At 35.4% G+C, this 11,510-nt stretch overlaps 1 protein-coding gene across 1 annotated transcript; it reads left to right on the forward strand.

The window, feature by feature from the left end:
• The first annotated feature begins 1,297 nt into the window (after nt 1-1,297).
• On the forward strand, nt 1,298-11,470 carry LOC127649029 (ras-related protein Rab-18-B-like). The gene is made up of 7 exons (XM_052133909.1): nt 1,298-1,436; nt 3,226-3,281; nt 3,551-3,612; nt 3,846-3,918; nt 4,350-4,468; nt 6,303-6,369; nt 9,559-11,470. Exons 1-7 carry the CDS (start codon nt 1,369-1,371, stop codon nt 9,729-9,731), a joined length of 618 nt encoding a protein of 205 aa, XP_051989869.1. The 5' UTR covers nt 1,298-1,368; the 3' UTR covers nt 9,732-11,470.
• The last annotated feature ends 40 nt before the right edge of the window (nt 11,471-11,510 follow it).

Consider the following 11,510-nt stretch of genomic DNA (forward strand, 5'->3'; position numbering starts at 1 on the left):
ATAAGAAGTCTGAATCCTTTTGAACATTTTAATTTAATCAAATCAATATATCACGCCATATATTTATGTTCTCATCTCAAACATAAATATATTACGTTTATTTCAGGTGCATTGGTTTAGTATTTTCCATAGGAGCTGCTTTCCCCCCTTTTTATGTTCATTTGCAAATGATATCAAGGATATGACAAGGATATGAAGACTATCAAAAGAGCAGGTCATATTGCTGCAGGGCTCTCTATTAGAACAATATCACAGTGCTGATACAGGCTTTGTCTTTTGTATTCTTGAGAAGTAATTAGGGGATACACCTCCACTAGAATTACCATTCAAACTCATCATCAAGTGGTTGAGGTTCTTTAAGTGAAGCAATTTTCTGAAGCAGTGATCCCTCTACCTCCTGTAAATTTGGAGGCATTATACTTCCTATAAGAACAATGGATCTCTGAACTAGCAGACAAGGAAAACCACTTAAAAAAACTGGCCAAGATCCTGAGATATATAGAAATCAGAGAAGGGATCTAGAAAAATGCTGTATAACAGTTTTTTCCTTTGTGCTGAATAAAAGGAAAAATGTAGGCACTTACAATGGAAGAGAACAGGGCCAATTTTTTGGAGGGTTTAAAAGGCAGAAATTTGAAGATTATAATTTTATAAAAGCACTTAAATGCTTAAAACTCATGTATTATTTGAGCTATAATGTTGATTAAATCATAATTTTAACAGTCGTTTTAGGGTTTGTTGGCTGGCAAAGTAGTTGTAAAACTTATAACATTAAAATAAAACGTTAGTAAGCCCTTTCATCACACTAATCATTTCACAATAAAATATATCATTTATGTCTTGTGGCTATACATTTGAAACTGAATATTTTAAAGTTTACAGATCAGTTTACAGATATAGCCTATATATATATATATATATATATATATATATATATATATATATATATATATATATATATATATATATAATTATAATTATTATTTTTTATTTAAGAAAATAATAAAAATAAATAAAATAAATAAATAAAAAATTTTTTTTATTTATTCAATATATAAAAAAATTTGTAAACATTTTAGTAAACATGAGGAATGGTTAATTTAATTTAATGTCATAATAAACTTTCATTTGACAACTGTATTGGCAGCCGTTCAACTGACCGACAGGGGGATTTTCAGCATGTCAATTAATAAAATAGAAAAATTGCTTACAGTACCTTCAACTGTTGACATCTTTCGTAACGATGGAGGAGCTTCATTACGCAATGTCTAATTCGACACTCCCCGGTGACGTCATGCTCTAGCCGGAAGTTCCAGCGCAGGCGACAGTGAACGGGAGTTTAACCAGCTTAGAGTCAACAACGAGAACATGGACGACGACGTGCTAACAACGTTAAAGATTTTAATAATCGGAGAGAGTGGTGTCGGTAAATCAAGGTAACAGTGTTATATGTTTGTTTTGTTTTAATCTTGTCCGACAAATGTGTGAGTTGTCAAATAGCAGTAGCTATGGCTTCATCTGAACAAGCAACAATGCTGTGTCAGAGTTTACAACATCAGTCAGTAAACTATAGGGATGCAAGTTGTTTTTGACTCAAGAACTGAAGGAAATGTAACATTTATGGCTCGTCGCGGTATTTTTTGCTGTTGACTTATTTGTAAGCTGTCTCGCTTGCTAGCATTCAAATTGTGATGCATGAATTTATGTCAGATAATTTGACTTTAAAATAAATGTAATATATATATATATATATATATATATATATATATATATATATATATATTGGTAATGCATACTTTGTATACCGTTACAGTTTTCGCATCCCTTAAATATTTAATTAGACATGAGAAGCACTGGCTGGCAGCAATCCTTTAGCAATCCTGCTAACTGCTTGTTATGTGGCAGCTCACTGTAGATAAACATGCTTAAGAGTTTTAAAGGGATAGTTTACACAAAAATTAAAATTCTCTCATCATTTACTAACCCTCATGCCATTCAAGATGTTTATGACTTTCTTTATTCTGCGGATCACAAATTAAGATTTTTAGAAGAATATTTCAGCTCTGTAGGATAAAATGCAAGTGAATGGTGATCAGGCCTTTGAAGGTGCAAAAAGCACATACAGGCATATTTAAAAAAAGGACTTGTATATATATATAATTTCTCCTCCCTGCCCAGTTGGTTGAGATATGCATAAATAATGTAAAAAAAAAGTTAAAGAATTTTTTAATAAATAATAAGAAAAGATATAAGACTCCAGTGGTTTAATCCATATTGTCAGAATCTATATGATGGGTGTGGGTGAGAAACAGATAAATATTTAAGCATTTAAAAAAAAAAATTTGTACTAATTTTACATTATTTGTGCATATCACCACCTACTGGGCAGGGATGATAATTTATAATAAAAAAGGTCTTAAATATGCCTTTATGTTCTTTTTGGACCTTCATAGTTCTGTCCACCATTCGCTTGCATTGAATGGACCTACAAAAAAGAAAGTAAGTCATACACATCTGGGGTGGCATGAGGGCGAGTAAATTATGAGAGGATTTTCATTTTTGGGGGAACTCCCTTTAATAGAAGGATAAATACTTGTTGTAATACAGCTTTAATACTTAAAATATAGGTAGTTCAGCGGATAAAGATGCTTACTACAACACTTGGAGTCATGAGTTCGAGCCATTTCTCCTAAGCAACCAAATTGGCCCGGTTTCTAGGGAGGGTGGAGTCACATGGGGTAACCTCCTCGTGATCGCTATAATGTGGTTCTCGCTCTCGGTGTGGCACGTGGTGAGTTGTGCGTAGAATAGCGCAAAGCCTCCACACGCTACGTCTCCACAGTAACGCGCTCAACGAGCCATGTGATAAAATGCATGGATTGACGGTCTCAGACACGGAGGCATCCGAGATTCATCTTCTGCCACCCGGATTAAGGCGAGTCACAACGCCATCACGAGGAGCGCATTGGTAATTGGGCATTCCAATTTGGGGTCTAAAAATCTAATTATATATATTCTTTTTTTTTATGATGACAAAGTACGTTAACAAAATTAGTGCTCAAGCCAACTATTTGTAGCCTTTTTTAATTTGAATTAAGGAAAAGTTCATTAGTTTCCAACTCAGAAGTTTAGAATGCGAGTTTCTAAGAATAATTGAGGATTTTACGTAATGTGTTATATCATTTAAAGTTTAATTTGCTAGTGTTTATCTGTTTATCTCCACAGTTTGCTGCTGCGCTTCACAGATGACACATTCGACCCAGAATTATCTGCAACTATTGGTGAGTCACACATGAGCGATTGTGTATACTAGCTTTAATTCTACCAATAATAACAAGTCATGAATTGGAAACAGACCATGCATGGCCTTTAAACTCTTGATGCTAATGAGCTTAAAAACATTTCAGCTTAATCTTACAGACTGAAAATTGAATTCTTGTTGTTACTATGCCTAGCATATAATGTCAATAGTCCATAACATGGGTAAAGTTAATGCTTGCCGAAGTAGAGCATCATTTATAATATACATATTTTTATTGGGTTGATTTAGGTGTGGACTTCAAAGTAAAAACTATTGCAATAGATGGCAACAGAGCCAAGCTGGCAATATGGGTAAGTACTGTAATAATGTATTTTAAGGTGCTTTAAAAAAGATTTTACTCTCAATAAACACTCAAAAAGGGATGTAACTGCTCAAGTGCACAGAATATATTTGTCAAATGTCTGCTACAGCTTACAGTTGAATGATTCCACTAGATGTCACTATGTACTTCTATAAGTGATTTAGGACTAAACATGTTTATAGCAAGCTGCAGAAATACTTTGAAATGACCTTTCTATTTTAGGACACCGCGGGTCAGGAGAGGTTCAGAACTCTAACACCAAGCTACTACAGAGGAGCACAGGGTGTCATTTTAGGTTAGTAATTTTTTTTACATAATTGATATAGATTTTTTTAATGATTCTCCTCAATACTTGATTCTGGTTTGTCAATCGTGACTTTCTGGTCTCAAATATTTGTTTATAATGACCATTGTCGTAGACAAACCGTTTTCTGCATGGTAGCTATGCTTGTTTCATGTCTCTCATATCACTCTGCGGTCTCTTCTCAGATTAGAAAATACATTTGACTCTAATCAATATTTTATCTGCATTTATTTATTTGGTAAGTAGCCATGTAATTAGTTTGAAAATGTGCAGTCAGCCGCTCATTATCGTTATCGTTAAACCTCTGACTGTATCTCTGATTATCCCTGGGAGTTTAACTCTCGAAACAACTCCGATTCGTACACTTGTTAGCATACCATATGCTTAATGCAATACTATGTTATTGTTTTCATTTCTTATAGTGTATGATGTGACAAAGCGGGACACGTTCACAAAACTTGAGAACTGGCTCAACGAGCTGGAGACATACTGCACGCGCAACGACCTGGTTAAAATGCTAGTGGGCAACAAAATAGACAAGGTTTGTCTGATTTACTTTATGGATGTGTAACGTTGCAATCAAACTTGTTGATACTTTGTTATGTTTTAGTTAAATCACTTCCATGTTCATTTTAAGTTTTTGTCTTAACCAGCCATGACTATCAACAGTGTGGCATGTCAAGACATTTTGATGGATGCCTGGTATCTATTTTTGAATTCTGCAAAGGCTTGGGGCAGAGTCATTGTTCTGCAAGTCATAATCAATTCTCAGTTAAAGGAATATTCTGGGTTCAATTCAAGTTAAGCTCAATCGACAGCATATGTGGGGTATTGTTGATTACAATTTATTCTAGATTTACCCCTCCTTTTCTTAAAAAAAAAAAAAAAGAGCAAAAATCTGGGTTCCATTGAGACACTTATAATGGAAGTGAATGGGGGCCAATCCATAAATGTTAAAATACTCACTGTATCAAATGTGTAGCCACAAGACACAAACAATATGCGTCTAAACATGATTGTAGTGTTATGAAATCACTTACTAATCTTTTCTGTTTACTAACTTTATTTCCATGAGTAGTACCCCTATCAGTAAACCCTAAAAGGACTGTAAAAAAAAAAAGATGATTTAAACAACTTTACAGCTCAAAATATACACGTCTTAATCGAAGAATGAACATAAGTGCTTTTTTAAAATGATAAGCTTCATATTTGTGCCTTTTTAAAAGCATCCAAAATTTGCCCCATTCACTTCCATTGTAAGTGCCTCACCGTAACCCCTCTTTTTATAAGAAAAGGAAGGGACAAATCATTTAATATATATCAAATAATTTTTTTGTGGTGATCATCATTATTCCACAAATGCTGTCGATTGAGCTTAACTTGTATTGACTTGGATCCATGTGTTGAATCTATGATGGAAGGGTGTAAATCAAGAGTTTAATCAAGTCAATACTTTAAGACTTGCTAACAAAAATAAGTACTACTTTTTTTTTTTAATAGAATTTAATAATACAAATTATAACATTACTGCAGCTTGTAACAATATACATTTCACAAATCTACTGAACTATAGTTGTATCTACATTATACTATAGTACAGCACTGTGAACCTCATGTTTGTCATTAATCGACTCATGCCAGCTAATGATATTTAATGTTTGTAAAGGCTGTTGGCTGTGGTGGTTTCTTGTTGCACAAATGTTAAATGAGTTGTTTTTAATTACATCAAGAAATATTTTTCACATGTATTCGTTACTTTTCTCACCAATCGCTGCATACTGAGATATAAACCACGTCATAAACTAGCTATTGTTTCATAAATCACGACTTTGTCTAATCCCAGCCTGTTAAGAATGGAATTGTCCTGAGTCATCAGTTCAAGTCAGAGCCAAGTCACAAGTAATTGCACGTGTGCCAAAGTTTAGTCTAAGTTATTCTAATATTTTCCATGTCCACATCTCTCATTCTGAGCTGTAGATTATAATGCAGACCACAAAAGCTGTTTCCAGCCACTCTTACGCTGCTTTTTGTTAAACTTAATGTGGTACAACTTTGAGTCAATCACAAAAGCGGTTATCCTCCTCCATTTTGGTTTACCATTGACCAAAAAAATTGGAAAATAAAATAATGTGACCTTTTCCAAAGTAGAGCTAAACACATTACAAGGTTAAGCAATTCTTTCTTGCTTATGGAAAACAATGGAAACAAGTCAAAACACGGACGTTTCACAGATGTCTACAGAAGTCATGGAATGCGACCTTAAAGACAAGTGTTGATGTTATTTTCGCTGACAATTAGTGTTCTGTAAATGTTCTTTTGTTATATTTTTCTTGGTGTAATTCAAAATTATAAACAGAATGACCTCTCTGTTTCAGGATAACCGTGAAGTAGACCGAAACGAAGGCTTGAAGTTTGCACGGAAACACTCTATGCTTTTTATCGGTACGTTTCCTCTTCTTTTTTTTTTTTATAATTTATTTTGTTTGCAATTGGATTTGATGTTTTGGATGGCTAAATTGTTCTTTTGGCATTACAGTACCCTTGTCAGCCATCACAAGATGTAGATGAGCTTTATAATCTTTCTTTGTGCAGACCATTTTGTCTTGCCAGGATTGTATTTATATTTTCCAGTACAGTTAAAATGAGGTCACCGATGTCAAAATGTCTGTCAGTTATAAAAAAAAGGAACTTGTGTTGAAAAGATACTTCGGTAATGGCAATACACGTTTACCTTTGTTCCTGAAGAGATCATGGAACATAGAGATAAGTCTATACTGTAATGGGTCTACTTGCTTGTACACTGCTTATGAAAGTGTATAGTTGAATTTCACTGAACCGGTCAATATCACTCCCAATACATTTTTGTCATGAAGAAAATAAGCCTATTTTTAGTACTGTTAAGATTTTTTTCCATGTATTTCCCTTCCTATTTTTACCAACATAATGCAAGAAAGTCTTAATCTCATTACTGCAAATGTAATATATATAGATACACACACACACACACACACACACACACACACACACACACACACACACACACACACACACACACACACACACACACACCGTGGCAAGAAAAAGTATGTTAACCCTTTGGAATAAAACGTGATCTCATCTTCATCAGTCAGAAGTATAAAACATACAAAAACTATGTGCTCAAGCGAACAACACACAAACAATTATAATCTGTAGTGTCTTTATTTAACATCTCATTAAACATTCACAGTTCTGTGGAAAGTAAGTGAACCCTTGGATTTAATAACTGGTCGATCCTCCTTTGGCAGCAAAAACTCAAGCAAGTATTTTTGATAGATGCGGATTAGACCTGCAAAACGTTTAGAAGGAATTTTTGACCATTTTTCATACAGAACTACTTCAACTCAGCCATAGGATGTCTGGTGTGAATGGCATTCCACAGCATCTCTATTGGCTTAAGGTCAGGGTTCAGACTGGACACTCCAAAAGGTGGATTTTCTACACCTTGTAGAAACGGCCACCCTGGCATTATTCTGTAGGTTATCTTGATATACTTGGTAATTACATTTCCAAATTGATAGCAAGTGGTCCAGGCCCCGAAGCAGCAAAGTAGCCCCAAATCATGATGCTCCCTCCACTGTACTTCATCGTTGGTATGACGTTTTCATCTTGGTATGCATTTTCCTTTTTACACCAAAGGCAGTGATGCGAGATCTTCCCAAACAATTCAACCTTAGTTTCATCAGTCCACAAAACATTTTCACAGAGTGTCAAGGTGGCAAATTCAGGTTTGCAGCAGCTTCCTTCGTGGTGTCTTGCCATGGACACCATGCCTGTTTAATGTTTTCTATACAGAGATGTTAACCAGTTCAAATGATTCCTTCAAGCCTTTAGCTGTCACTCTCGGGCATTCTAAGAGCATTCTGTGGTGTGCTCTTTAAGTAATCTTGTCTGAGCAGCCACTTCTAGAGAGAGAGAGTAGCCACAGTGCTAAATCATCTCCGTTTATAGACAATTTGTCAAAGAGTGCTTTCACACTGGTGGTTTAGTTCGAAACAGAGCACGGTTCGCATGAAACATTTGTAATGTGAAAGGTGTCATGTGGACCGGGGTGCGCACCGTGGTACCGAACCCGAGACTACCTGTAGTAGGTGGTCTGAGTTCGGTTGCAATGAAACTGTAGCACGATTCGCATGAATGTGAAAGCTACTTGGACTTGAGTGCTCGCTCGTTCAAGAAGTAAAGTAACCTGCGCATGCGTTTTAGCCAATGACGACATCATTATTTTCGACAACACACGAGGATCCACACATTTCGGAAAGTCCCAGATATGTAATGACACCACAATGACATTCAAGTACAAATAACACTATAAATACTGTGTCTATCTGTCTATACACCTTATAAATACTATATATAAATACTATTATAGGTTATAAATATAGGGTATAATAGGAGATGACAGTGGTGATAACTTCACGTTGGAAACGAGCTTCAGCGTGCGGGCAGTGTAAACAAAGGTGCAAATTAATTCCTTGCAATCATCTGTCTCCTCAAAAAACACTGTTTGTGAGCAGCAGCAAGCCGCATTCCCCTGGATATTTGATGAGTTACACCATGAAGTGCACATATACGCAGTTGTCATTCACTCTGGTGTGCATAATGGCACCAAAAAAATCGTGTTGTGTTCTCCATGCGTGTTTGTGATGACGTAAGATGAACTCAAATGGACCGGGGTTCGATAGAATCAAGTGAGTGTGTGAAACCAGACCAATGCTGCAGAGGGTACCGAGAGCAATCGCACTCAGAATCGGACCGCAACAAACGTGCCCAGTGTGAAAGCCCCCTAACTGTGGACAGTTGATTATATAAGCTCTTCGAAATAACTTTGTACACCTTTCCAGCTTAATGTAAAGCAACAATTCTTGATCATAGGTCTTTTTATATCCCTTTTCTTTTGCAAGGCATGGTCCACGTCAGCAGATGTGTACTTTTTATAAGTCTAAGTAGCTCTAACACAAACCTCCAATCTTGTTTCATTAATTGGATGCCAGGTTTGCCAATCCCTGTCTCTAATTAGATTTTTTTGACATTATTAGCCTAGGGGTTCACATACATTTTCAAATTTATACTGTGAATGTTTTATGTATTCAATATGTACAAGAACAATACAAAATAAATAATTTGTGTGTTATTGGTTAAAACAGAGGTTTCACTTGATGAGAATTAATGAGTATAACCATTAAGCATATTAGGAATTATATAGCAATGTCCAGATGCATTGTAGTAATAAGAAATTTTGAAAATGCTCTCACAATGCAATAATCTTTATGGTCCTTAAAATGGGTTTCATTTTCAAATTTGGGGTGATCTGGAATGTGACCCGGACATGTTTTCATGAGATTCACCTGTATAGTGTATATACTATACTTACTATTAATATAATATGTTCAGTTTTGTTTATGGTATCATTGACCTCTAATGGTCATTATTTTTTACAATCAATGATCTCTGAAGTCTTAAAATGACCTTTTGTACTCTGACACACCACATTTGAAAGTCAGACCAATCACACGTATTGCTTTGATGATTCACATGGTCTCTTCTCTTTATCTCTCCTGTCTATCTTAACCCATGCGGCACGATTATCAGAGGCTAGTGCAAAAACACGGGACGGAGTACAGTGTGCCTTTGAAGAACTGGTGGAGAAGATCTTGCAGACGCCAGGGCTCTGGGAAAGCAGCATCCAGAACCACGGAGTCCAGCTGTCCGATCAGGAGCAGCAGCGCCGGGGCGCCTGCGGGGGCTACTGTTCCCTGGTTTAACATCCACACCTCGTCCCACAACCACATACTGAGATGGAAAGCAACGTTTTCTTTTTTCTGAATGAGAGCATCCTCTGAGGGGGAATGGTCTGCTCCCTTAGATATTGTCAAAGGGACCTTTGCAGTTTGCACACAATCCTGTGTCACTCAGTTTATGTCTTCAAATTCCCAGTATTGTCATATTAAGTAATATTTTTAATATGTAAAGTTTCACATTGCTAAATTACCTGTATTCTGTGTAATGTTGTCATGCATAATGTATAAGGTAACAACAGTCTGACCATCTTGAAATATGGCAGGTATTTTCCCCCCAGGAAGAGGACCAAGCTGACATGCTCACCCCTCAATGGGAGAGTTGCCTTTGACCTAACGTGCATAGGCCAATAGGATTGCATGAGGGGAGGGGTCAAGATATTAGAGGATCTTATCAGTGTGGTGACACACACCACACCATACATCTACATGCTAAATTTTCTTCATATTATCTGTTTAATGTATTTTCTGATGCTTTCATTTTAATTTCCTGCTTTTTTGTTTGTAATTGATAATCCCGTGTTATTTTTTTTAAAAATTATTTTAATTTGCCTTTGAATGATGCTTAGCATGATCCTAAATTCTTTTGCTGGAAATATTCTTTTATAAATAATATATCTTGACAAGCTGTTCTGATCCACCTATGCTGAACAATTCAAACATTTATGTCTATGAAATGTTGTGTAGCCTCAGTATCTCTCCTGACTCAAGAAACAACGCTGTTTGGTTTTGGAATACCCTACTTTAAGCATGATTTATTTATGTAATCCATGATGACTACACTTTTTTTTCTTGTCCAAATAACACATGGGATGATCTGTGATCTGCAGAACTGTGTTTTAAGCATTCTTTCGCTCCTATCTAGGAAATTGTAGTGTCTCTAGTCTAGTTTAATGTGAATGGATACCAAAAGCTACTTCTGTATTTGTCGTTTTTAATCAGAAAGACATCCTGCGGCATGATTGAAGTAATATCTTATTTTTGAAGTTTCAGTTCAGATTGATTTGACACAGGAAAGATTTGATTATGCCTTAATATTTATGTGATCTGCATGTTTCTGGTGTCACAATGAATCTGTAGAGAGAGTGTTAATACAGCCTGTTAAAATTACCAATATGGTTATAGTGGTCATTTTTATTTATTGCTGAATATGTATTGGTCATAACGTTTTAAGTATTAATGATTATGACTTGCATTCCTCTTATATGTTTGCTCTACTCCAGAAAGATTTATCCAGTCATGGGAGGAATTGCTTATGACTTAATTTAGCCTCAAAACCAAACACTAACCTGTACCCTAATTAGGATGTTTTATGAGGTTTAAGTTCAGATGCAACAGTGCTGTTCTCATAATTGCTTTATATTCTGTTCTGTAGACATTTCTTTCCTTTGATTGAGGCTGATGTACTTGAACAGTGATGTTCTAGTCTGTTTGCAACTTTCCGTTATTTAGTGGAAAGTTAAGAGCAATTATATGTCTCTTAGAGCAACAGTGTGTTTTTCTTTTTTGCATTAAAATATGTAATTATAGAAGTGTTTTAATACCTTATTCTGCCACAAGTTTGTGTGATTTTCTTCTGGGTATTTTCGAAATGTTTTATTAGTGTATCATTTGTAGTTTAAGAAAATTATTATAATCTTGTTAACAGCAGATAAAATGAACTGACAATGAATAATAGTTATTAAACATCAATTAATCTTAGTTAATATTTATTTTAACATATAGTAATCCTTTTTTTTTTTTAAA

Source organism: Xyrauchen texanus, chromosome 9 (assembly GCF_025860055.1).
Source record: "Xyrauchen texanus isolate HMW12.3.18 chromosome 9, RBS_HiC_50CHRs, whole genome shotgun sequence".
Classification (NCBI taxonomy): domain Eukaryota; kingdom Metazoa; phylum Chordata; class Actinopteri; order Cypriniformes; family Catostomidae; genus Xyrauchen; species Xyrauchen texanus.

What these genes read in the sequence shown, in the direction of transcription:
- LOC127649029 (XM_052133909.1), top strand. Translation starts at nt 1,369, where the DNA reads ATGGACGACGACGTGCTAACAACGTTAAAGATTTTAATAATCGGAGAG. An exon ending in AGAATTATCTGCAACTATTG is followed by an intron (nt 3,282 to 3,550) that starts GTGAGTCACACA and finishes GGGTTGATTTAG; the next exon opens with GTGTGGACTTCAAAGTAAAA. An exon ending in GAGCCAAGCTGGCAATATGG is followed by an intron (nt 3,613 to 3,845) that starts GTAAGTACTGTA and finishes TTTCTATTTTAG; the next exon opens with GACACCGCGGGTCAGGAGAG.